Source organism: Stylophora pistillata, chromosome 6 (genome assembly GCF_964205215.1).
Source record: "Stylophora pistillata chromosome 6, jaStyPist1.2, whole genome shotgun sequence".
Taxonomy (NCBI): domain Eukaryota; kingdom Metazoa; phylum Cnidaria; class Anthozoa; order Scleractinia; family Pocilloporidae; genus Stylophora; species Stylophora pistillata.
In genome coordinates, this window is record NC_142524.1 from 9,942,166 (window position 1) to 9,969,424 (window position 27,259).

General features: G+C 38.4%; 1 protein-coding gene, 1 long non-coding RNA gene and 1 pseudogene across 4 annotated transcripts in view; 1 reads left to right on the forward strand and 2 right to left on the reverse strand.

Moving 5' to 3' along the window:
* LOC111347071 (uncharacterized) overlaps window positions 1-27,259 on the forward strand; it is a 99,688-nt gene that overhangs the window by 6,309 nt on the left and 66,120 nt on the right. Inside the window, exon 1 of one of the 2 annotated variants that reach the window (XR_015989017.1) lies at window positions 25,313-25,523. The exons of the other annotated variant lie outside the window; for it this stretch is intronic. This is a non-coding gene — a long non-coding RNA (uncharacterized LOC111347071). Of the gene's footprint in view, window positions 1-25,312; window positions 25,524-27,259 lie in introns of those variants that run through there. 2 annotated transcript variants of the gene reach the window in all.
* LOC148728171 (uncharacterized) lies at window positions 408-5,410 on the reverse strand. The gene has a single exon (XM_088725869.1). The coding sequence runs from the start codon at window positions 5,259-5,261 to the stop codon at window positions 1,410-1,412; it is 3,852 nt and encodes a 1,283-aa protein (XP_088581995.1). The 5' UTR covers window positions 5,262-5,410; the 3' UTR covers window positions 408-1,409.
* On the reverse strand, window positions 12,456-25,272 carry LOC148728172 (sec1 family domain-containing protein 1-like; annotated as a pseudogene). Its single transcript, XR_015989029.1, has 19 exons — window positions 25,238-25,272; window positions 24,914-24,984; window positions 24,164-24,252; window positions 22,961-23,051; window positions 21,857-21,979; window positions 21,347-21,434; window positions 20,968-21,057; window positions 20,721-20,776; window positions 20,183-20,265; window positions 19,847-19,946; window positions 18,722-18,873; window positions 18,091-18,171; window positions 17,378-17,479; window positions 17,110-17,189; window positions 16,904-16,965; window positions 16,664-16,700; window positions 16,462-16,529; window positions 15,385-15,465; window positions 12,456-14,932 (listed from the first exon to the last, which is right to left on the reverse strand). The product of XR_015989029.1 is annotated as a sec1 family domain-containing protein 1-like (transcript).

The window sequence follows — 27,259 nt, forward strand, 5'->3', positions numbered from 1 at the left end:
TAAAAAAATTAGAAGAAGTCTCGAGGATTATGTTTTTCCAAAGCCGCAATAAGTGGAAAGCTTTGTGAGGCCCCGCTGCCTCCACTTCCAATTTTTTTGTCTTAAGGACTTATCTCTTTTCTTTGATTTTTCTGTTATTTAATTTGTGTGTGCTGAGGTCGATTGGTCTCATAAACCTTGCTTTAAAAAATGTAAATAGGTTTTCTTAAAGAGGCCAGGAACCTACTGCAGGGATTTTTGATTTAAAATAGAGAAATGGTTTTTTTAAGAGGGGCTTCATACCCTCACCTTGAGACAGTTTCTCTGGTAAATTGATAAATTTGATTGATTTTGAAAAGGCCATACCCATCTCCCATAGCTTCCAAGCTGTGTCTAAATATCAGGGCTTAATATATCACAACACAAAGTTTAACTCACTTAACAATATTTATTTAACAAAGATAAATGTGGGACTGGTTCTATTTACAAGTACTGGCAGGTTAAACTTTAGCTCTGATAAAGTCTGATGCATCATCTTCTGATTTTGCAGTAAAGCTAATTGTTATTTTATTATATAGTAGAAGTGACACACTATAAATGCGTAAAAAAAATGACAATATTTACAACAAAAGTAGAAACCTCCAAAACACTGTTGCAATTACTACTACCACTACCCTACAAAAAAAGTCTTTTGTCTCTCAATGCGAGAAATTGAATTACAATCTGGTTATATATTTTTTCTGTTTTTACAACACGAGTGAAACAACTTTAACCGGTTCGCTTTAATCGAAAAAAAAAGGGTGAAAAGAACATCGTGGTATTGTACAATGTAATCTCTACCGTATTAACTCATCTGATCCGCTTATAATTTTCAAAAGAACTTTAATAACTTAAACAGAAAAGTACTCTTCGCAACAAACAGAAGTGATCAAAACATACACGAGCATGCAATGAATTTAGGATCGAAACTAGCCAATCATGAAAGGTCCGAGACTTGTCTGTTCTCTCGGCCGTAAGCTTTGTGTTTTTACTTTAATGTTATTGGTTCATTTCTCAAAAAAAACAAGATTGACATCCTTTGCTGTCAATAAACATGTTCATTGGTTCACGTTTTCTCACTTCGATCCTGTTCTTGCTGGTGCTAGCGTTTGGTCAGCTTACATAGTTTGCTTCCATTTATGATTTGAATTGTTGGGCCGTAATTTCTCACTGAGCTGGTTACCTCACAGTTATTTGAATAGTAAGTGGCTCACATAATTTTTTTTACAATTTACAATTGGAATTTCTGAGGCTTAAAAAATGAGCTGACACTTAGGGCCTGATTACATGAGCCGGGCTGGCCCGCTTAGCCGGGCTGATTTCTTTTGTTTTCACGCTATGGTGAACACCAAAACAAAAGAAATCAGCCCGGCTAACCGGGCCAGCCCGGCTCATGTAATCAGGCCCTTAGACTGATTATTGCTCGCTAATTTTAATGCTTGTCTACCTGCTGTTGTGATGTTCCTGTTGTAGAGGTATAACTTGCGTAGCTGACAGTTGTTGTTTGTGATGGCATTAGCCAAGTGCTGTGCTCCTGTGTCTGTGATGTTATTGTATGAGAGGTCTAACGTGCGTAGCTGACAGTTGTTGTTTGTAATGGCATTAGCCAAGTGCTGTGCTCCTGTGTCTGTGATGTTATTGCATGAGAGGTCTAACGTGCGTAGCTGACAGTTGTTGTTTGTAATGGCATTAGCCAAGTGCTGTGCTCCCGTGTCTGTGATGTTATTGTCTGAGAGGTCTAACGTGCGTAGCTGACAGTTGTTGTTTGTAATGGCATTAGCCAAGTGCTGTGCTCCTGTGTCTGTGATGTTAATGTGTGAGAGGTCTAACGTGCGTAGCTGACAGTTGTTGTTTGTAATGGCATTAGCCAAGTGCTGTGCTCCTGTGTCTGTGATTTTATTGTTGTTGAGGTATAACGTGCGTAGCTGACAGTTGTTGTTTGTAATGGCATCAGCCAAGTGCTGTGCTCCTGTGTCTGTGATGTTATTGTCTGAGAGGTTTAACGTGCGTAGCTGACAGTTGTTGTTTGTAATGGCATTAGCCAAGTGCTGTGCTCCTGTGTCTGTGATGTTATTGGCTCTGAGGTCTAACGTTCGTAGCTGACAGCTGTTGTTTGTAATGGCATCAGCCAAGTGCTGTGCTCCTGTGTCTGTGATGTTATTGTCTGAGAGGTTTAACGTGCGTAGCTGACAGTTGTTGTTTGTAATGGCATTAGCCAAGTGCTGTGCTCCTGTGTCTGTGATGTTATTGCTGTAGAGGTTTAACGTGCGTAGCTGACAGTTGTTGTTTGTAATGGCATTAGCCAAGTGCTGTGCTCCTGTGTCTGTGATGTTATTGTCTGCGAGGTATAACGTGCGTAGCTGACAGTTGTTGTTTGTAATGGCATTAGCCAAGTGCTGTGCTCCTGTGTCTGTGATGTTATTGCGTGTGAGGTCTAACGTGCGTAGCTGACAGTTGTTGTTTGTAATGGCGTTAGCCAAGTGCTGTGCTCCTGTGTCTGTGATGTTATTGCTTGTGAGGTTTAACGTGCGTAGCTGACAGTTGTTGCTTGTGATGGCGTCAGCTAAATACTTTGCTCCTTCATCTTTCAATTGATTTTCTCTGAGGTTTAACCAGCTCAGTTGAGAATTCCTACATTTTAACAATTTACAAATCTCAAAGCCTCCTAATGGCCCCGTGTTATTTACCCTCAAATTTATATGTGAAATTCCTCGCACATTCTCCATTACATTTACTAACGAATAACAATCAACAGCTGTGAGGTGACACTCAATTAAATTTACACAATTAAAGTTACTTTGTTGTAGTTTACTCTGCACTCCTGTGGTCATTTTACTGGTTTCGTTTATGCATTTTAACAGTGTCACTGCTAATTCTTGTTCGTCGCCAGTCGGCCAGCAGGTCACTTTCGTTTGCTCTTCATTCTCTGTTAAGTCTTCGTTGTGGAGTTCGCTTTGTTTCTCTTCAGTTTTCACGGGAAGAAGGTCAGTAAATATATCACTCGGTAGGTTTTCTTTATCATTCATTAATCCTGCCAGGAATTGAAACACAAGCTGCCACTTGCCGTCTTTAATGTTTTCGGAAACAAAGTTCCTTAATTCCGTTTCACTCATGTTGTTTATCAAATACTTTGCGGCAAAAAACTCCTGCATTGTGAGGTGAATGAAACAGAATTGTTTCTCGCATTGAAGCGGTTCGTCTTTAAGCGGTCGGTCGGGCAAGCGATGAAATAAAGCGCTGTCTTCAATTTCCTGTACTTCCTTTCCTCCAAGGATTAGCTTTCCTTCTTTGATTCCATCAAACGCCACTCTTTCCAGTTTCTTAAAATTGTCCAGCACTTCATCGGGCAAATCATCTGAATTAAATTGTTCGCCAGTGAAATATTTCTCGGGGACTTCTCTCGTGTGTTTATAATAAAACACTTTAACTGCAATCTTGTAAATGCTTGTTAATTTGGAAGGGAGGGTAACGCGAGCGGAATCGTCGAACTGCAGTATTTTTAACAGACTTGAGCACATGACGAAGCTGTTTACCGGGACATAGCAGAGCGAAAGCAAATTCATGTTGCTGCTGATGTGTTGCCATAATGTTTCGCCTGCTTCCTTGTCATCTCCAGCAAACTTGTAGACATATTCTTCAATTTGTTCTGACGAAAAGCCCAAAACCTCGAAGGTTTTGTCAAAGGGAAGGTGCTTGATACTTGACACAGCCGTAGGTCTTGTAGTGGTTAACACTGCAGCATTTTCAAGAAGTTCCCCGGTCACAAGCCACTGATAAAGAGTTTGAAGTGGCTTCTTCTCTTCAATGCTTTTGGGATGAGGGGGCAGCGCGGCCATGTTTTTGTTATGTTTGAATTCATCAAATCCATCAAAAAGTATGAGTACACGTTCAGGGTTTTCTCGGAGGCGTTTCCAGACATCGTCATCCAGGTGATCTGTGGGGTGATATTCTGACTTAATCAGAAGTTCTCTGAGGCTTAGGTCCTCGGCCGAATTGAAACTTCTGAATTTGACGAAGAAAGCAGCATTAAAATGGATTATGGCACCAGATGCCCAGTCTCTGAGAAGTTTGGTACAATAGAAAGTCTTACCGATTCCGGGTCGACCGACGATCAAAACTTTCTTACTTTCTTTATTTAGGAGGTCTTCCGGGCTTTTTGGGTTTGAAGTGTTCTTGCGCGACCTTGGATACACTTTCAGTTGCTCCTCCCGGTTTCCAGTAAAGTTATACGTATCTCTGTTGGGAATAACCACAAGATTTGTGTAAATCTGATCCAGAGTTAAGTATTTAACTGCTGTTCCTTCGCCTGGATTACCTGAATAAAGTGGTTGGAGTTCAAACAGTTGACGTGTGTGTTTTAGGATTATTTTCTTTGTTTCTGCAATCAACAGTTCAAACTTTGATTCTTGGTCGGGCTCTTGAGGCTGGCCTTCCACTAGAGGAACATTTTCTTGTCCGTTCCTTCCGACTGATTGTGGCGACTCATCCTGGGGAGGATTTAGATGAGTTCTTCGAAACTTTGAATTTTCCATAAAATCCCTTTCTATGCATGCCCGTAACAATATGTAGACTGTTTCAATCACAATTCCAGCGAGAAAAATTATATTCACCCAAAGGAGAGCGTCCATCCCGAATCTTTTCCTTGTCGCTCGTTGATTGCGACATTCGTGTAGAGTAGAGTTTGGTGTGGCGTCCAATGAATTCCATGGCTGATTGGTTCCATCAGTTAAATAACAATTAAAATTAGAAGAAAACTTTAGAGGATAAAGCAGTTGGGTTTGTAGGATGATGAAAAGAACTCCTAAAAGAATTCTCGTGGATAATTGAAAACAATAAGCGATGTATAGCTTGTATCCAGTTGGTGATGGGTTCTCTTGGTCAAGCGGCTGTCTCTCTGGATCAGCGTTCTGCCGGATTCTTCGAGGCAGTTGACTGACTGTATGTCTCACTAATTGGGAGTAAATAGCACAAACAACTAGAATAACGACGAAATTAATGAGTACAAACCAATGGATAGGAAAACCGAATTTGTTGTGTTGCTTTTGGTATTGGTCAAAACATCTTTCTCGGACGAGTTCGGTGTCTTTACTCTTCTCTCCGTGACAGCGAAAATCGAACCTGGACTCGCTGCTTGTGGCGAATATGGCGACGAAGGATCCACCGATAAGTATCCAAAACACCACTGCCACATAATGGAGTTTTCCGAAAGTCTTTGGCGCTAACAATTCCAAGACCTTTTCCATTGAAACTGTTTTCTTATTCTCTTCGTAGGAATGCTGAGCAGTTTTTGAGCTCGAATGAACAGCCGATACGACCTTAGTGTATATTATCACAGAATGATAGAACTTTCATTTGATTGGCTTTTCGGAAACTTTTAACTGTCAAAGAGACAATGGATTATTTGTGATTGCTATTAATGATTTGTGAGTTACTAAGGTGTGGACATTCTATCTGGGGGGTAATTGTTTAGAAAGGAAATTGTAACCCTTGGCTGATTCGAGTAGCGTGAGTTTTCATAGCCAATCTCAAAGCGGCTCAGTTAAGGCCGTGTTTAGACTTGAGCGTGCTACCGAGGTATTGGAGTTAACTTACCTAGGTAAATATTTCTCGTGTGTAAACGCCAACTGATACCCTGATAAACACCGCTCAAGACAATAGAAAGTTGACTAAGGTAAAAGTTCATTTGTAAACAATGCAGTACACTAATAATACTCTTGCTCGAGCTTTTAAATTGCTGGAAGCGATTTCTTCCCCCATAGAGTAACAACTTGAGTTCCTCTCGGCCTAAAAAAATAACCTGAAACGGGCAGATACTCATAAGTTTAAGAGTGTGTATGCTGACTATCTTTGGATAATTGCTTTCACCATGATAGTTTTATTTGTTTGCACGCATGCCACAACTGCTAATTCGATCAGAACTTTTGTTTCACTTTCAAGAACTGTCAAAAAGATCATGGCTTAAGAATAGTATCGTTTACCTGTTTGCATAAGAAACATATAACAGACATGCAGTAAATGGTTTGAACCCGGGGGTAACATGTGAAGGTGTAGTCTGATCGTCCGGGTGAGTGTAGTCCTGAGAAGGACTGTTGTCGGTGGCAGTGACTGACGTTTCGACAACCTGTGCGGAAGTCATCATCAGAGTCAAGTGAGTGACTCACTTGACTCTGATGATGACTTCCGCACAGGTTGTCGAAACGTCAGTCACTGCCACCGACAACAGTCCTTCTCAGGACTACACTCACCCGGACGATCAGACTACACCTTCACATATAACAGACATATAAATAAAACGGATACAGATTTGTGTTGTTTCAGAAAATATACTTGACCTCTTTTTCTCCACCCACCTCCGTGTTCATTTCCACACCATATTACCCTTCTCCTTTCTCTTTAAAATTCACCGCAGAACCCGTGAAGAGTGTTCCCTGGGTGCCAAAGGGTTTTTTATTTTTAGCAGCGAAACGACTGACAGTAACTGGCAAAGCCGCGATCGTTGACGGCAATGTTAGTGGTTTCGCTGCTAACAAAATAAACCATCTGGCACCCTGGGTATGTAGAGTACTGTAGACTTAAACTTCAGCTGTCAAGCCTCGAGTGCTAATGTAGGTTATTTTGCCGCTTGAAGCCTGTTAAATTCTAAGCCACTAGTTTTCAACATTTTTCTGTGGCAACTACTTCGAAAGAGATTTCTATATCTTACTTTTAGACGCTAAGACACCAGGGTGTGATGCAGGTCAAGTATTTCGTCTTTTGACGCCAGACTAATAAATGAAAGAAAGATTTAAGGTTTGCTGACAAGATGATATGGCAAGAATTTCCATAGTAGGCTGATCTTTGAATCGTTAAACTCCTGCCTCAGGAATGAGCCCGGAAAACTGGTTTGCTTTGTTTTTCATTTGCTTAGATTGCTAAAAAGAAGAAAACGAACTATTTAGAATTTGTGTGGTGTTATTTTGTTGTAGCTCTCAAGCACACTTCACTTGGTGTTGCCGAAAATTCCGTGACATTTGAGAAGCACGGGGCGCCAAACCCTTTGGACTGCACGTGATCAGTTGTTCGACGGGTTAAGAGGACATTGTGATATGTGATAGATGTGGCACCAGATCGCACCAGATTGATGCTTGGCAGGATGAAAAAAAAGCTTTAGGACAAATATTGAGATGCTTATGACCTTGAAATTCAGACCCTCATGACTCGGACAAACATCCTCCGATTCTGTGAGCGGTCATAAGTGTGATAAAAGAAAAGTATACCAATGAAGTGCACTTCGCTTCCATATTTTCTGGTTTAACCTATGAAAACGACTTCCCCGGTTCGAAATTTAAGTAAAGACCGAAACCGAACAGTTAAAATGGAAGTTCAGAGAGCGCTTCGTATTTCATTATCAAATGGATGTGAGATGGGTGTGTCAAAAATGTCAACAAAAAGAAATACCGCATGACCGTAAACACCGTTAAATAAGGATCATATGTCTATTTGCCGCCTTTCTCCCTCAAAACGAAACTTTTATGCTTGTAATTGTAAAAGGGGGCGATTTTTTGCAATGAGGCCACTTAAAAAAATCTCCTTAAACAATAGATTTTATTGCGCGAGAAAATAAAACCATCCCGAAAAAGTACCACCAGAAGTGCTCTGTTTTTTACGCGAAACGCCGGGAGACATTGGTGATGAGGCCAGTTTAGGGGCCAGTCATTTAACTTTTCAGGGGGGAGGGTGTGGGTGATTTCTGGTGATCAAGAACTTTTTTCAAGCAATCTGCTGTGTAGGATATTTTTTTCCTATTTTGGGGTACATTTTTTCTGTTACATTTGGGCTGCATGCAAAGTTTGCTTACAATATTGTCTTTATTCATTGATCAAGTATCTTATAAGCTGGTACAAAAGTCTTACTTGAAAACAGCACTTTCAAATCATTCAGTAATCTTACAGTAATATCAAAAACATTAGTACAAGTACTTTTATTATGTTCTCAATAGAATACAATTCCAATAAATAATTGGGGACGCGAGTTCATTGTCTTAAATCACAGTGGCACGTTTCTGTTATCATTATTTATACTTCTCACAAAAATGAAATAAGAAAGATAAAGACGTTCTTAACTAACCCCCAGCCTGATTAGGTGTTCTTAGTTTGTTCATAAAATTTCGGTTAATCTCAGTCTGAACTTTCTTATAAAAAAAAATCTTATAAGAGGGGGCCGTCGAGATTTTCGGTTTTCACTATTTTTAGATCGGTTTTTGGGCAAAACTCTTCAGCTTTTCGGTGAAAAACACCAACAAGTTAACGGATTTGGTATCCGATATCGTTTTTCGTTTTTCCTATTTGGGTTTCGGTTTCTCTTCTATCTGGCCCTACTCGTTCGAAGATCTTTTTTTTTTTTTTTTCAGTTAAACGACTTTATTGGGCATATCAGATAAATATTTGAACAAGGAAAAAGTACAATAATACAATAACAAATAGAAAACAGAAGAAAAACTGTGATAAAACTGCACCGAAAAGAGGAGGCGCGAAGGGGACGTAAAGTCCCATGCGAGGCACCGCCCATTATGAATTAAAAAACACTATAAAATAGAAAATTACAAAAATACAGAATAAATAAATAATTTCAACTTAGTGGCACGAGCACCTACTGGCTGGTGTCCACGTGCAGGGCCAATCAATATCATATATAGTTTTTAGGCGGTCTAGTATTACATTGCGGACAGATTTCTGGTACGAACCTGGGTTGTCAAAGCTGATGGATGGTAAGACGGAGCAAGTAAGGTTCCAGAGTTTAACAATGCGATTAGAGTATGAGGCCTGAAAAGTACTGTTTCTAAAAATAGGTCTTTTTAGGTTGAAAGAATTACAAAGTCTGGTACGGCCGTGGGAGATAAAGTCAACAAAACAGTGTACATTAAAAGTATTAAAGTCAATATAGTTGTATAGACATTTGTAAAAAATTAACAAGTCTTTCAGTTCTCTGTCAAAGGATAAAGGGAGCAGGTCAAGCTTTGATTAATCTGTCCTTGTAAGAGACCTCTCCCACCAATCACGTGGCTCCTTTTTCTGCCTTTAAAAGCACACACAACCCACAATTCCCCTATTCGCTCCGACGAAGGCCTAACGCTCAAAACGTCACCTTTTATAATCGTAACGGTGGCCAATTTACCATTTCAACTTTGTTGATATATTCAAATTATTAGGGGGCATGTTCGCTTTAAAAGCTCAAGGAGCTTGTTGGCTTTCGCAGTACTAGCGTGGTTGTGGGGTTTCCAAGAGAGTGAATTTGTGATGTGAACACCCAGATCTTTTTCGGTGGAGACGCGCTCAAGTTGAGCACTGTCCAGGGTGTACTCGTGAACCAGGGGGGATTTTTTACGGGTGACAGTAAGTGATTTACATTTAGAGGTGTTAAATTTAATGCAATTACGCTTTAATGTTTAGGTTGCCTAGAGTAGTTTGCAGAGACTGACAATCACAAATAGAGGTGACGCTTTTGTACAGCTTGGTGTCGTCAGCTTACAACGCTGCTCTGACCCCGCCTACAACTTTATCCGGTAGATCATTAATAAAGATTGTGAACAGTAGCGGCCCTAACAGACTCCTTTGTGGGACGGTAGAAGTAACCGGCGCCCACTTTGATGCAGCACCTTCCACAAGCACCCTTTGGGCGCGACCAGTTAAGTAGTCCGTGAACCATGCAAAAAGTGGTCCCGAAACACCGTACGCCTTCAACTTGGCCAGGAGGATTAAGTCATCTACGGAGTCGAACGCTTTGGCGAAATCCATATAGATTAACTCTGACTGAATGTTCTTGTCCAGAGCGTCACCAATGGCATGCAACACCGACAGTAGCTGGGTGACACACAAGCGGTTCTTCATAAACCCGTGTTGTAAATGGTTGGTTAAGCGTTTCACATGATCATAAAAACGGGTGCCCACACAACGTTCCAAGACCTTGCTGGTAATAGTAAGGAGTGATATGGGCCGGTAGTTTTCGGCGGGTTCTTTCGAGTCTTTCTTGTGAATAGGTGTAATATCCGCTCTGCTTTCTGTTCTGTTTTTTCAGCAGCTACCCCATTGTAAGAGATTACTGAGTTCGCGCCTTATTGGCTGCCGAGAAAAGCTTTATGATAGCTCCAAAAGATCTTAGGATTGTCCTAAAATGACATTTCAATTTTAGCTGGGTATTGGTGGTGTTTACATCTTATAACGTACTTGAGGTTTTTACTGCGGCGCGTAGTTTTTGTTTGCGTCCTTCCATCTTATGCTGGCGAAATTTCCTCAAAGCAGCGTACTTTTTTCTAATTAGGTGCCGCACTTCTCCATCAATCCAGGGCGGAAAGTTTATATCAGACGAACTGTTTTTGTTGGGACATGATCATTTACGGCTGAGAGAAACAAATTGATAGCAATATATCACTATAGGTGAGGTAAACGGTAAATCTGGTACATTCACTATAAAGCAACAATCGGCTACACAAACAGATTGTATGGGCATCCTGTGGTTTGCCTGGAAGGAATGCCCACTTGTGAGGTGTAGACATGGCTACCGGGTTCGGGGGGACGACGTAAAGATTTTCAAAATGTCTTTTGTGTTATCGACGCAAAAGGAAGAAAGAAATTGTTGGGCAAGATTCTACAAATTCCAGAATTTAACGAAGAAGATGATTTGAGGTCTGGGATACTTCTTGATATTCGTTATGACATGTTGGCTCTTTTTTTTTTCCAAACAATGGATATATGTGGCGAAATGTTTCTCTGCTGTGGGAGGTTTTTCAAAATTTATTAAACAAAGTGCAAGGTAAGCCAATATCCAGATTGCATGTAGATCAATGTACATACATACTCAATGAAATGAGCCATTAAGAAGATACATAAACCCATGTAATCAATACAAGGTGCTGGTGTTATGTACAAACAATGGCTAGTCTATTTAAGATAATATACACCGTTACCTTGGCCATATATCAGCCTTTCTCTTATCGATCGTGATTGACTTTGTCTATAATTATCCCAATCTGTCCAAATTCACACACTGTTCAATATCTTTGACATGTACAAAATTTAACGTACAAAGGTACGATGCAAAAAATATGCAACCAAAATCTCATGGCTGAAAAAGTCATGTAGTTGGATGCTTCAGAAAACAGAAAGCAAAGGTCTTTTACAACATAAGAGCTTGTTCACGCGCCTGCTGTTTTGCTTGGAGATTTAATCAATATACAGACTGGACTCGAATGTGGTACATTTTTTAAATTTTTCCTGGGACCTCATCTCAGTCTTTGTAAACTCTTTATGCATTTCATTCAGAGCAATGGTGGACACAAATCTCCCTTTTATACCAAGACTTAATACAAGAGTTACAGATTAATTAAAAACCTTTGTGCAAAATTTTCTAGAAAGTTTACAGTATTCTGACTTGTGTTCCACTGCAGTTTGTCTTTTTGCTGTTGAATGATTATTAGTGGCTCTCTTTTTTGATGAAAAATTATTTGGAGATACATTAGTTGTAGAAATTGATTACAATGAGTCAAGCAGCTTCTGGTGAAGAATGAGATGCCATGGGCATCACCCATCAAGTGGGGGGAATGGGAGAGGGTATTGGGGCATGTTCACCAGAAAAATTGTGAAAAACGAAGTCGCTGAGAAGTGCACTATTTTAATGTGAGAGAGGATTTCCACCGCTGAGAAGTCTTTGAAGCCAACTTATGCAGGGCACAAGGAGAAATTGTATTTAGAAGCCAGCACAATTTATTTTATGAGAACTTAACAAAAGCAGCAGTTTGCTCTCTCTAAATGAACAAACTAAATCATTCCATTTATTCATTATGGTATTGTAAATTTGATAGGATAAGGGATGGAAGAAAACAATATTTCATTATTATTCAACTGTGCTTTGTAGAGTAGAGGGAATTTATTTCTACATCCCTACTTGTGATAAAATTATTGTGAATGATTGTGTGGTTGAGTGTTGTAAACGTGGGATAAGCTGCAGGCAGCATTTTTTGTGAACTTGGATTTGTCAACAGTGGAGGATAATAAATAAGCTCTACATTCATGGCCCTCAGATGAAATATAAAAAGTAAATTTCTAGACTGTAGATTTCTTGGTTTAGGTAAAGCAATACCAGAGGCTAGATTACTCTTAAACTTTCAATGATAACTTATGCAATACTTTACTTTTTTACTGCGAGGATCGTGCATCATACGTACTTTACTTCTTTGTGGGCAAAATCACACTTATTGACAAAGCAATGCAATGTCGATGACATAGGGACATTTTTTTCATGACAATTTACTTGGGAACCTTTTTCCGTGTTTTTCTGCTTTTGTGCAAAAGATGTGCAAGTTGTTTGGCTGGGACTCTGCTTGGTTCTTGATCACGCTAAATAACACGAGGCCTGTGATCAACATAGTGATGAGTACAAAATTTAGCATAACAAGACCTGCATTCCTCTAATCACTGTGACTTTTTATTAGGATGAAACATCATTAACAAAAACAATACAAGAAATAAGAAACTAAAATCCTTACTGTCACTGACACAAGTCCATGGCTTATTGATTCTGTTAACACATTTATTTGTCATCTTGAAAGATTCCAATATGGCATCCATGTTGCTTGGACGCTTTCACGCTTGTAGAGAAATACTGCCGACTGTCCTGTAATGCAGACTTACACACTTTCAACATTGTCGATAGCTAAATAGATAATAAACTGAAACCTAGACTTGGCCTACCTAACTAGCCAGTGACTAGAGTAAAAATTGTTTGTCAACTTTAAAGCTATCTAACGAAGACACAGTTATCTCCATTATTTCCTGAAATGTTACTCTTTAGTTGAGTTATGAGTGCAGCACAACAAAACATTGTAAGTATAACTAGGTATTTTGTCTTGAAATGGGTTATCAGCATATAGTTGAACCTGTACTAAGCGGCACCATGTCAAGTAATCACCCTGTACTAAAGCAGTCAGTTGTAAAAATCCCAAGTTTGTCTCTCTTTAATTACAGTAACTGTAATTTTCACCTCGTGTTTCTTTCTCTTTATTTATGGTAACTGTAATTTTCACCTCTGTAATTAAAGTGGTCATGCATCCTTGACTAAGTGCCAATGGCCTGTTTTTATTATTGTCTACCTGGATAGAATAGTCGATTAAAGTGGAACCTCTCAAATAATACTAAAAATAATTTCTCAGGTAAAATTTATTCCATGTTTATCTCCTCATACAAATTTTAGTACTTTGAGTTCAAATCAGTGTTCTCAACACATTGAAAACTCTCTCTCTTCCGAGAACTGTCGGGATAAATATTATGCATGGACATAAAACAAGTCAATTGTTATGGTTTTGACCCAGAGGTCCAACTGATGAATAACAGTCTACAGTAATTCTGCTTTCTTGTTTTTTTTTCTTTTCATTTTTTACGCTACCACACCATATTATGATGCTGTTTATTCACAAAGAATCAATGCATTTTTGAGCAAGCTTTTGAATAACCTTTAAATTAAGAGAACAATTATGGCAAAAACTGTGTTATTAATTGCATTGGACTCATATTCTGTGAAACCTGTACAAAGCTGTCACCCTGCCTTTCCCCATGGGTAACTGCTTGATAGAGGTGTGACTGTGTGTGTTAATAGCTTTTTATTCATCAGTCATGATTGTTACTTGACACTGACATTGTTCTCTTTTCTATTTAGGAAAGAACAACATATCATGAAAATGAAATCCAACAAGCTGTCCAGCAACTGGAGCAACAGTTTTTGAAGTTTGAATCCTCATGAGAAAACTTCTCAGTGGCAGCATAGTTAGTAGAGGGGATTTAGCCACAATTGTGGCTAATGTTATTGCTTAAAAGGCTGCTGTTACAATTACCACACTTTAATCACTCATAAAATGGTAGAAATGCATGATTCTTTAGAATTCAAGTACAAACAGGCAAATGCTAGTCAGGAGAAAGGAAAGGGAGGTAAAAAATCTGCTGCCTCCAGTCATTTCTCCAAAGGAAATTCTGGAAAGTAGTGATCTTATTGTACAAGGAAACTTTTCAACTCAGTTGTAAATGTAATTTGGTGTCATTTTTTAAATGTACTTTCAGACAAGTTATTTTGGGGATAAATTCCCAATATTATTAGACTCAGTGCTGATTTTCCTTGTTTTCAAATTTATGATTGCAAGTATAACTACATATTTTTCGATGAAACTCTATCAAAACATTCACTGAATTTTTGCCTTCTGTCTTCATACAATTGTTAGGTTGTCGATTCTTGGAAAGAAATTGTGTATAATACACAGGCTTGGAAAATAAAATTTTGCCCTCTACAAAACCAAAATAATTTCTGGCACCACTTCCCTTTTTTAAACAAACTGAGAATTTTCGTGGATGGGTTTGAGTGAGGTTTTGTGCAGAAATTCAGTGAATATTGGTAGAAGCCCTGCTCAGGACAGAGGTGTCTCTTTTCATGAGATGACTGTTTTTACGCTTTTGCTCTCTTGATCTCATCAGTAACCCTTTGACTCACAGAAGTGATGAACCTGTAACTTCTCCCTATAAAATCCATACATTATCCAGCAAACAGGTAATGACAATACTCAAACTTATCAGGTAGAAGTTGTTATCTTGATCTAACACCAAATTCTCATTACCAATTTACAAGGAAATGTGTAGTAGCTTGGGAGTTAAAGGGGTAATTCTCCTGACTGTCTTCCATAAAATTCTTATGATGTTAGCTCAGAGAATTTGGCATTGGATCAAATAATATTCCCCTAAATGACATTTTTCTTCATTCTCATGGCTCGTTGGGTTGATATTGTATTGAAATTGCATGAAGAAATTCAGTCTTGTTCACTAATGAGAGTTAGAGGGTCAACTTATGATTGGTCTCAGTGAAAACAGCTTTGATTCAATAATTCTGAACGTGCAGCTTGCTGTGGAAAAGAAACACCTTTCATGTTAACACTGTGCTCTTTTTCTCTCAAGAAAATTGATAGTAGTCAATGAAAAATATTTTTGATACTTGGCATCAAGGGGAAATCTCTATGAAAAGAAGAAGAACTTGTCATTCTTTTCCTTGAAAACTCCAAGTATTGTTAAGAAAAAAAATGGTTTGTAACACTCTTTGATTTTACAAATATCAAATTAAAGGAACAAACTATATTTTTTAGAGTTGATTAATATGTAATTAGGGAAATCAAAATTCTGGCAGGTAAAGTTGTGATGAGGTAAATGGAGGATAATTTGTTAACTGTGAGAGATGTTGTTTAAAGGAATGTCTTCATATCTCTTCACAAAAAAGAGGATGTCTTCGAGGTCTAAACCAAAAAAAAAAATGTGGTAACTTGTTTTATCCCGGTACACTTGTCTGTAAAAGAACACTTACTGGTACATCCTTGATGCATCCATGATTGATTTTTCCCGACAAGCCAATGGCAACTGCATCAATTGACTTCATCACCTTGGTCTGGATAGACAAGGTGGTCAATCATCAGTGGTATGTTTAGCTAGTCAAGGAACTTAATCCGATTGGCACTAAATGTAAACTGAAACTTCTTAAGAAGGGAAGGACAAGATGTGTGCTGTTTTTGGAAGCATCATGGCTGTGATGACTGATCTATTGAAAGCTACTACATATAGAGTGTGGCTACTAGGACATTTTGTGGTGAATGTGCTTTTTACAGTTACTGAAGTTGGCTATCACACAAAGCCCTACAGCTACATTTGATTTTGATCATTCATCACACTGGATATGTCATTATCCATAACTCAGATTTATTTAAAAAAACTTGGACCTAGGCAATTTTCTAGTGATGGGTTTCTCTTAGTTTTTCCAGTTTTGGTTGATACTGTGATAGTGCAAGTCCAAGTTTGTTGTCTGGTAATGCAAACCAGGATTACTGAGTTGACAAAGTTATGTTTATTGTGTGATGAGCTGAATCCATATCTGGATTTGCAAAAATCCAAATTAAATATAATTATAATTATTTGGATAATCCCTTTACCAATCAAAGTTTTCTCTCGTTTTCCAGTTTAGTTAATAAAAAAAGTCCACCTTCTAAATTGAAATTGAAAATGTTACATTTTTACCAAGTTTGGATTTTAGAGTAAACCCGAAATAGAAAAAGTAAAACCTAATTTTAAACCAACTTGGATATTAGAAAACTGAGAATGACAAACAACAAAGTAACATTAAACCAAATGTTCAGGGTGATTCTTAGAGCGGAATAAAGCTTTGAGTCAGCAGAAAGTCGAAAAAATCTTTAAGAGCTCAAAGTAAGATAAAGAACACTGCCCATAACACAAAAAAGGTGAGTAACAAATCGTGCTGTTTCAGCTAAGCATCTGATTGGTTGAAAGGTTTTTGTGAATTTTCTTAGTCAATGACTAGCACACTGTGACAATGAAGTAACACTGATCTTATCCTCGATTATCTGTGGACAAACACTTGATGGTTACTCACCAGTGACATGGTTGGTCCAGAAACATGGTAGATTAGAAATAACCAAAGTTTATCCTGAGAAGTTTCAGCTGAAAATAGAGTGGAAAAAATGAATAATACGAGGACTCGAGTTATGGAAAAAGTAGAATTTCACTGTATCCTACAAACTTTCATTATCACCTCCCTACCATACAATTCCACATGTAAAAATTCTATAACTAACCCTCAGGATCCTGAATGATTTCCAGGATTAATTTGTCCTGAAAAAGTAGATACTAATTTTTCAAAGGGTAGTAGATGCAATCAGAAAGACAATCTTGTTTGGCAATGAGCTCATCTTAGACACTCTAGCAGGTTCTAAACATATTGTAACCCTTTCTACCATACTGGGGTTATCCAGCCTGTTTCACTTATTTTCTGTATATTTTTCATGCAAAACTTTTGAGACATTTTTCTGACTTACCAATGTAGCTTTACTCATTATTTTCTTTTCCGTCTCGAAGTATATCTCAACCATTCCGGATTAAAAAAAAAAAAGGAAAAAAACAACAATTATAACTTGTTGAGGAAAAATTCAATATTTTCAAACAATTTAATAAGTGAGAAAGTGAAACCAAGTGATGCACATGATCACATTGTTATTTGCCCCTTTGGAACTGGCTCTCTCCTTGATGTGTTCCAAAAGCGTTGTGGCAATAGTTGTGTGCATGTCTATAATTCTCTACTTCTCAAGCAATTCTGGAAGCGAACTGTAAAATGTGACAAAAACATAATTATGCAGTAGTGTCATCTTAATTCTTTGAAGAAATGATACAGTGGGGTAAACCTTCTCATGTGAGTTCCTTTTAACATCGAAGAGGGAAGATTTACACTCGCAAAAAGAAATACTTATAGATACAACTTGCTTCTTGTTGAAATTAGAGAGAAATGACTTTACCTAAGAGCAGAGGTAAGTTTAGCTGTACTATCAGCCATAAATTCACCGATTGCCTCCTCATTTCCCTCATCAATTCCTTAAGAATTCACAATTCACAAACAACTGATTGTCATAGTCCTATAAGCGATCAGTTATTCAGAACTTGTAATCAACACCAATTCAACACTAAGAAGGACACCAATGAATTTCTTCCTTGCTTACATGTGTGAGACACAGTGGCCTAACAGTTAGTAGTAGCTTCAAGTTAGCAAGGGAAGTCTGATCTTTCAAGTGATTGCTTCTTTCGTGTAACATGACTCAGGATTTTTGGGTGACAAGACTGAACGTTTCAGGTGACATGACTCTGGTTTTGAGCGACATGACTTAGGGTGAGATGACTTTCAGATGTCTTGACCACTTATAAGTTAGTGCACTAGACTCCCAGCTGAAGTGTTAAGAGCTGGATTGGTCCTTGTGTTTACACCCACACTGCCCAGGGGTATAAATGGGCATCAGCGAATTTTCAAGGAAGCCTGACAAAATGTCGCGGCGGGCAAAAGAGGGGCAGAAGGGGGGGGTTGGATAACTTGTGGTGGGTTACCTTCCCACAATGAGCTCCTGACAGATGAGCCATTTGGCTCTGTTGCTGACTTCACCTGACATTATATTTCAAGTACAGTCTCATAGAAGCACAAATTATCTTTTGATATACAAACTCTATGTCCTACCATGACATTTTTTTTTTTACTTCCTCTTCAGAAGCTCTGTATTCATCAAGTTCTTTCTAAATTGACGCTGCCATTGTTGGGAAAGGACTACAAAAACACACCCAAATAGAAGAACATAAATCAGCATAAATTGCAGGTTATGGCATTGAATCTTTGAAATTTACTTGAACAAGGGCTCACAATTTGAAAAGAAAAAAATTACTACATGATTTAAAACATGGCCTGCTTGCTGAAAAAAAAACTTAGTGATTAGCTGCTTTAATTTCAGTTATGGATGATAGTGCTTGAAATTCTTTGGTGCTCATTTCACAACTAAAATATTCACCTGATTCAACAAAAGCACCTGAAAGTAGTAAAGGGGAAATAAGAAAGATGTTTTAAAACCCTCTAACCCACATTATCTGATTGGTAATTCTCCCTTTAGCTGCTGGACATTTTTTTGGAAATTTGTTACAAGAATTTGGTGTTAGATTAAGATAACAACTTCAACCTGATAACTTTAAGTATTCTCATTACCTTTTTCCTTAATAATGTATGAGTATAATTATGGATAATAAAGGGAGAAGTTAGATATTAATCATGTCTGGAAGTTAGAAGGTTCAAAAAATGATACATAGATGGCACATGTCTGACTCACCTTCCTTTAAGCAAACCCCAGAACTTATCTGTGGCACTGAGGTCATATGATTTAACTTTCATTTGTTTGGGATGTCTGTGGTGAGGATCTACAGGTTCTGCGGTGTTTGACATTGGTGACTCTTTGACAACAACTCTGTTCAGATGTAAATCCTGGAGAAAATATAAAATAAACAAGCTACTGATGACATCATAGCTCACCAATTATTTATTATTACAAATGATGGCATTAAAACTTTGCACCCAAATGTCAGTATTTATTTATTTATTTAATCACTTTCACCAGAGTGTGGTGAGGGTCACACAAATTAAGTGCACCCAATATCCCACCCATCCCACCCCAGGGGAGGACATCCACCATGCAGTAATCTCCTTTCTGGGAAATTAATGTCTCCTAACCCAACCCTGCAGGAGACAGGACCTCCATTTATTCATCCCTATCTGAGAAGACTAGATTATCTAACCATTTCTTGATGTTATAGAAAGGTAGCAAATTCTTCTCAATTATTTTAAGACCCTGAGTGTTGTTCCTGCTGGGGCTCAAACCCTCTACCTCCCGCACAACAGTCCAGCCCTCTATCCATTCAGCTACTGTTCTCTACACATTTCCTAAGGTGCTGACAAGGAGAATTTGTTTAATAATAACGAGCTTCTTTAGTTGGTAATCACTTCCATTGTTATTGTTAAAGTAATGTGTGATTCAGGGGTGATATTGTAAGGAAAAATTAGCTTCTAGTCACTCTTGGTTGTAAAGGAGAGTTCAGAGCTGAATAATACTGTAACCACCTCCTGGTTAGCTCAATGGGTAGAGCGCTGGACTGTTGAGTGGGAGGTCGAGGGTTCAAGCCCCAACTCCACCAACACTCATGGTTTTAAAATAACTGAAGAGAATTTGCAACCTTTCTATAATATCAAGAAATGGATAGATATTCTTGTCTTCTCAGATAAGGACAAATAAACCGTAGGACTCATCTCCTGCAGGGTTAGGGGCAGGAGAAGTTAATTTCCCACGCACGAGATTGCTGTGTGATGGATGTCCTCCCCTAGGGTGGGATGGGTGGGTGTTCTGAGGGCTTCTAGCTATTTAGCGCTACCCTCTATAAATAAAGCTTTCTCCCTCACTTACGAGGACATCATGTACAAGAGCTTGGTATGTCCAGGTGTGATGTAAAGGGGTACAAAGATCCATGTTACGATCCAAAATTACTGGCACTGGTCGCTGAAAACTGATGTTGCAAAGATATATATAGTCTTGACCACCACAGATTGGCCTCATAAAAAAAACTGCTTTGTGGGTGCAGCTTCTGAAATCAAGTCACTGCAACTCATTTAATCAATCCTACGGTGATCCTTGTAAAAATTCACTCCAGACTGAGTTCATGTGATGTGTTGCAAGGCCTATGGCCAAAAGTGTCATAACTTTTAAAAACGTACCATTGATGCTGTGCACATCTTCACAAACCTGAACTGGCCAGATGGAATATCTGCTGTAAACAGACTGTTTCTAGAATCTCTCAGGTTTTCTCTCAACTTTTTATCCAGTCCCTATAAAAGAGTCATAACATTGTAAAATAAGTCCCACAAGTGGCTAAAGCCTTTATTTTACTTTGAAAATAACATAGGATGCAGTTTTGTCAAACAAAAGCTAAACTTTGGTTAAATAATCAGGGCCTTCAGTTTTAAAAGCAGTACAATTGACAATTGTCATGAATATTCCAAACTGAATGAAAAACTGGATGAGAACAGTATTAATTCGCAAGGCCAAATGAGAATGATCAAACAAGACCACTACTCAAAATCCCAGTGCACCTCCTTGAAAAAAGGGGAACAAGAAAAGGCCCTAATTCAAGGGGGGGTGGAGTGGGGATGCTTGTTTGAAATTATGGCCAGTTGGAGGAGTACCTTTTTGGGAGGGGAGGGAAAATTCAAGGATTTACAAAACTATTTGTTTTGTTTGAGAAGGCAAATGAAAAGAAAAATGATATCAAGCAACTGATTACCTCTCCTACCATTTCAGCAGCATTGCCCTTTGCACATCTAATTATTGAGAGAGTCCCTAAAGAAATAAAGAAACTAAATGTATATTGTCCTTTCCTGCATAAAGACAACTGCAGAAACTTTAATTTACGCCTTTTCCACTGAGAAATGTGATAAGCATATTCCATAACATTTTAATTTGAAACTCACTAGAGATCATGGAAGTTTTAAAGTATGAACACTTTCTTCTCTTTATGAAAATCAACTTACCTAAAGACACCAGTACACTAAAGAGACTGTCCACTAAAACATCTCTTAGCATTTCAATGTCTGTATCTTTGGCATCTGGTCTGTTAAGTGCTGGAAAATAAAGACATCAGAATGAATATTCTCCATACTCGTCTCCATACATTTTCTAAGGTGGTGAGAAAGAGAATTTGTGAAACAATCAAAAGATTCTCCAGCTGATGATCATTTCAATTGTTCTTTTGACCTTAATGTAGGAGAAATCAGGTGCTAGTCACTCTTAGATATCAAAGGGAAAACAATAATCCTGATAATTATGAGTACCTTTCCACCACCTTTCTATAAACAGGTTGTAAGTTCTTAGACACCACTTCTGGCAGACTTTCAACTAGAATGTTCTCACCATAGTATGATATTGAATCTCTGTCTTGATTTCTCACTGTAAACATTTCATCTTCCAAAGAAATAAAATTTAAGTACTGATCAAACACCTATCAAAGAATAAAAAAACTGAAATGTAACCAAGATTTCTGAATTTATCAGTAATCTGATATCTGTACTTATTCTCTCCATTAAGAAATAATAGACAAATACTAATCTACTTGAGAGTTGTTCCCTTTCAAACTCACAAAAATCATTAACTTTTGAAAACCTTTTGCAGGTCTCCTTTCTATTTCCCATGACCTAATCATTTGGCTTCAGATTACACTATCCTAGTCATTTTTAATCACTCTTTCTGTTTCTCCCTGATGGACACTGCTCAAGAGCCCTTAAACATGTAATTCAGGGCAGGTTTGCCGAACCTCTGCCAACTTTTAAGCTTGTGTATGTCTGACTAAAAAAATGACAATACTGAGCATTTCTAGAACCTAGGAAGCAATTTCAACAAATTTCAAATTGCAGCTCCATGTACCTTAGTGATTTGAGTGACACTATTTGACTGTAGAGCTGCTGTGGCAAGATCTTCTAAACGATGTCTTGATATCGCAGAAATGAAATTCAAGTAATATGACTTATAAAGTTGGTTTCTGCAATCCTAAAAAAAATTAACAAAATTAACAGAATGACCTTTGATGGATACTAACACCACAGTAATCAGGAGTAAGAATAAATAACCACATTCACATAGATTATATTGGAGAATTGTGTGGAAAAATGCTTTAAGAAACTCCTTCTTAGCACGAGGCACAGCGGCTTCATGATTAGTACGCTCAACTCCACATCAAGTGATCTTGGTTCAAGCCCTGGCCAGGGACATTGCATTGTGTTCTTTGGCAAGATACTTTACCCTCACAGTGCCTCTCTTCTCTCAGGTGTTTAAATGGGTACTGGCAAATTCAATGCTGGGGGATAACCATGTGATGGACTAGCATCCCATCCAGGGTGGGAGTAGAAATACTCCTAGTCACTTCATGCTATGGAAACAAGTGTTTAGGGCCGGCCTGATGGGCCACTTGGTTTGTGAACAGAATTTACTTTTAATTACAATGAATATATGAAGTTCATATATTTTCAAGTGCGGTATTAGATACATATGATGCACAATCCTCGCAGTAGAGAGCGCAGTAGTAATAGCGCTCTCTACTGCGAGGATCGTGCATCATACGTATCTAATACTGCAGTTCAAAATATATGAACTTCATATATTCATTGTATCTGATTTATCATCACAGGTTTATTCCGAATCAACTTAACAGCCTGTTAGCTCAATTGGTAGAGCGATGCACTAGTATCACAGAGGTCAGTGATTCGAATCCCGTACAGGCCTGATTTTTTTCAGGTCTGATTTTTGCTATTGCATAAATAGCGCTCTCTACTGCGAGGATCGTGCATCATATGTAGAATTTACTTTATTACCTTCTCAGTTTCCTCATACTTACTAATGAAACTCAAGGAGAATCTACAATTGCCTTAAAAATCACATATAGCTTTATTCTTTATTCACCTTTAGCCATGAAAGAAATATGAAAAACTGTAGAAAGACATACTTTATTTAAATACTAAAAATGTTTCAAACCTGGCATATTCTCTTCACATTTTCCTCACTAGGGAAAACAAAATAAATAGCACGAACGTCCGGGATAGCATCTCTGTCAGAATGTAGAAGACTATAAATAGAAATAAAGAACTTGCAACATCAAACTGAGCAGGGTAGTGTTACATAAAGTTGGTCAGAACTTAACCCTTTAACTCCCAGAAGTGATTACCATAAAACCACTCCCTAGAATATCTGCTCATTATCCAGCAACGAGGAAATGAGATTGCTCAAACTTATCATTCACTCTGACGAAGGGCTAATGCTCGAAATGTCAGCTTTTTAACTTGTTATGGTGGCCAATTTACAATTTAGGCGTCTTGAAGACATTTTGACACTAATGTATAAGGTCCAAAACTCCTTGGCACCTGAGCCCATTTGTGATATTTTCTATGAGCAAGATAAACACTATAATCTAAGATGTCAAGAATTCCCCATTCCTAGATTCAGGATGGTGAAGAATGGGAAACATAGTGTTAAAATCTAGGCCCCTATCTATGGGGGGGGGGGGGAAATAAGTCAAGATATTCAAAGAAAAAATAGTCTTCAAGCCTTCAAGAAAGCCATCAGGAGAATTAATGTTACAAACCTTCTGGATGGGTCATGCAAATGCAATGCCTGTATTACATAATAGCTTCTAATTAACTAAATTTTATATGCATGTGGTTGATACACTTTGTAGTGTATGATTGTCTGTTTATTTCCTCCGATTTTATATTTTATTTTATATCTTTAAATATGAATATCATTTAAAAATATTGTAGATAGGAGTGTCCCTAATTAGCTTGGTACCTAAATCTCTTGACACATTAATAAAGTATTCACTTCACTTCACTTCAAAAAGTTAAGAGAAAGACTTAATATTTTATTAAGCAGACAATTCTTTTTGAAGGGTAGAGGCAATGGGTTTTAAGTTTTATATTCAGTCTTCGCTCAATTTTCAACCACATCTTGAATAAAAAAAAAAAAAAAAACTGAAGGAATTTGGTAACCTCCCCTTACAACAAAAGGCCAGGGTCATCAGCTCTTGCCCCTCAAAAGTAACCTTGAAGAGCAATGGCTTCAACTATTGTGTATAATAATTAATGAAGCACATTTGAAGCAAAAATTTTATCTTGCAAATTGTCCCTGAACAGCATCTTAGTCTACAAGGTAAATAACTAAAATGATTGGATTTCAACTCACAGATGCAATGTTATGCCCATTTCACGTAACTCTTTTACATTTAAAAGAGGAGATATGATGTCCTGACCATATCTTTCATATACAAGGACCTGCATAAAAAAAAATAAAATAATAATAATAATAATAATTCATGTCTGCCTGCATCTCCTAGTTAGATACAAAATAAGTAAGTGATTACCTTTGCCAAAGAAATATGTTTGCTTTTCTTACCTTACATGGGACAGTTTCCAATAGACCCCCTCTCTCCCAGGCTCCCTCTTTTCTGTCTATTCTTCCCTCCCCCTCCTTACCTCTCCTTCCTAATACAACAAGACTTTGTTCCTTTCTTATCATTTTTTTAAGGGCTAGGAACTGCTTCAGAACAAAATTATCGGAAAGAGAGTTTCTAAACCTGTCCATTTTGAATATTGCCCCTCCCCTCTATGGGCCCTCCCTCTTCAAGAAGCCCCTTCATCTCTCTCCTTTTTCCTCCAATCTCCTTACTCCCCCTCCCCCCCACCCCCTCATTTCCATCTGAGAAGAAAAGAAACTTTGTAGTTTTAAGTTACCGTCATTCTTTGGGCTAGATAATACTTCAGTACAAAATTGGCTGAAATTATTCTGAGTATCCCCTCCCACTCTAGAAAGCTCCTTTCTGATACGCCTCCCTCTCTAAACCCCCGACAAAAAAGCCAAGGGAAACGATAACTTCCTCGCAAGCTTATTGGAGCCCCCACGGTAGTAGGATCATTTAATGCGTTTAATTGATACCTTCCAGACGGGTTCGACAGCAGTTGACTTCGTTATCGGCTGATTCAGGTTAAGCATCCGCTTCAAGGATTCTGAAATTAAACGCGCAAATATGTGGGCACTGTTTTTTCATAAAGAAAAACTTGACAGTAAAGAGGAAGGAATGTCTTCCTGTTACCAGGACAGAAAGAGGGTCGTTTATAGAAGATTTCTTCTCAACGGAGAAACTGACATTTTTCAATTAAAACGTCAAAAGTGAGATTATAGATATCGCAGCTGGTTACCAATATGTTCAGCTTAATGATCTATCAACGACAAAAAGAACCAAATGAGACTCAGTGTTACCTATCTGTCTCGCTCGTATGCCGGCCGCCATTTTGGATTTTCTTTAATTGAACGCATGCGCAACGTGAATGCCTACGTGTCTACCCTCCCCAGTATTGTCGAGGAAGGTTGTAGCCACACGCATAAAGTGTGTTTGTTAAAGCTTTGGTTCATCTTTGTGTGCCTTTTGCAAACCCAAGATCTTACAAAATGAGCCTAAAAGGGAAGCCATCCAACGTTGGAACTGGTTCACGAAATCAAGATGACGGATAGATGGTGGCAAAGTTACCGTTACTTACTCAATCTGGTAAGAATAAAGATGTACACAGATAAATTAATTTTTACTCAAGTGTGTAATGATGTATCTATGCTCAATCGAGTGTGAAATTCGCATTTGTACTGTTTATTATCTTTACCAGAATCAATAAAGATTTCGAAAAAAGCTTGCAAAGATTGAGAAAAGAGAGGCAGATGAAACTGCCGCTTTAGGAAATATTCTGCAAATGGTCTGGAGCGGATCCAGGGGTTCTCCGGTCGAACCCCACTAAATTTTCGGAAAGACTTCCATATAACCCCATACATTAATTATGCATTCATTTAATAATGACTAAATGTAAAGTTTCTTTGCGACACTCTATGCATAATTAATGTGGGGGGTTATACGGAACTCTGGCCAAATTTTCGCTCGAAATGCTAGAAATCAATGATGTTTCCGAAGACCTAATTTTCAAAATCTCTCAGGGGAGCATGCCCTTGGACACTTCTCCGGGCCCCCCTTGACTTAACCTTAGATTCGCCCCTGAGGGATGAGGAAAATTTTGGAATTGACTACGGTGGAAGGAATGTGAGACTTATCAATAGAGGCATTAGCTTGTAGTTCAGAAAATACTGTTGGTTTTACCTTGATTTTCTTCCTTCTTCTTTTGATGATTCAGATTGTGTGAGAATGAATAGTTATGATAATGGAGTGTAGGCTGTTACAAAATGTTATCAATAGCTCGTTTATTTCAGAAGTCATGTGACTCTTGATTGTAATGCAATGATTACATGATTCTTCAGTTAGTGTATTGAGGTCCTAATGTCCTCTCTAGACGTGCCCCTTCATGACATCTATAAATAAAGCTACGGTGTGACTCCTGAAGAGCAGTTGGTTACAGCTTTTGCTTTTTCTGGATCTATTTTACCACCATGTGGAGTGAGTACTTGTCCCATGAAGGGAACTTCTTTTCGTTTCAACTTCAATTTGTCCCTGTTGAGTGCAATGCTACGCTCAGTGCATCTTTGTAGTGGGGTTCCAAGATTTCTGTTGTGGTTGGCAGTGGCTTCTTGTTCATTGTTCCCAATGCCGCACACTTAGATGTCGTCTGCAATAACGAGCACTCCACTCAAGCCTTCTAGCGCTTGGTTAACTCTTTTCTGGAAAATTTCTGACAAGACTGACGAATGGAAGGGCAGTCAGTGCCAATCATATCTCCCAAATGGTGTTGAGAACATAGTGAGCAGGCTGAACTCGTGGTCTAGAATGCATTGCCTATAACCTGAATGCAGGTCAAGTGTGGAGAAGACTTTTCCTTGAGATAATTCTGGGAGAATTTTATCCAGTATCGGTATCTGATAGGTTTCTCTTTTCCATACCTCGTTCAGTAGTCGGAGATCAATGCACACTCTTGGGGCCCCCGACCTCTTAGTAGTGACTGCAAGCTCTTCACCCATGGTGTTGGCTCTTCTACCGGTGCGAGGATTTCTTTCTCAACAGATCGATTCAGCTCTTCTCTCAGGTCATCTTTGAGTGCTGTAGGAACTCTTCGGGTTGAAGTGGTGACAGGTTTAACGCTGTTGTCAACTTCTAAATGGACTTCTCCTGGTAATGCTCCCAATGGTCGCTCAAATACATCTGAATATCACTTTATCAGCTCTTCAGCAATTATCTGCTTAACCTGCAGTTTATTTGTTAGGGGCGGGGGGCGTGGTCATAATGAAGTTTTCATCATTAACAGTTATAAGTTCCATTCATTGAGTGTCTCTTGCTCAGATAAAGGGTGT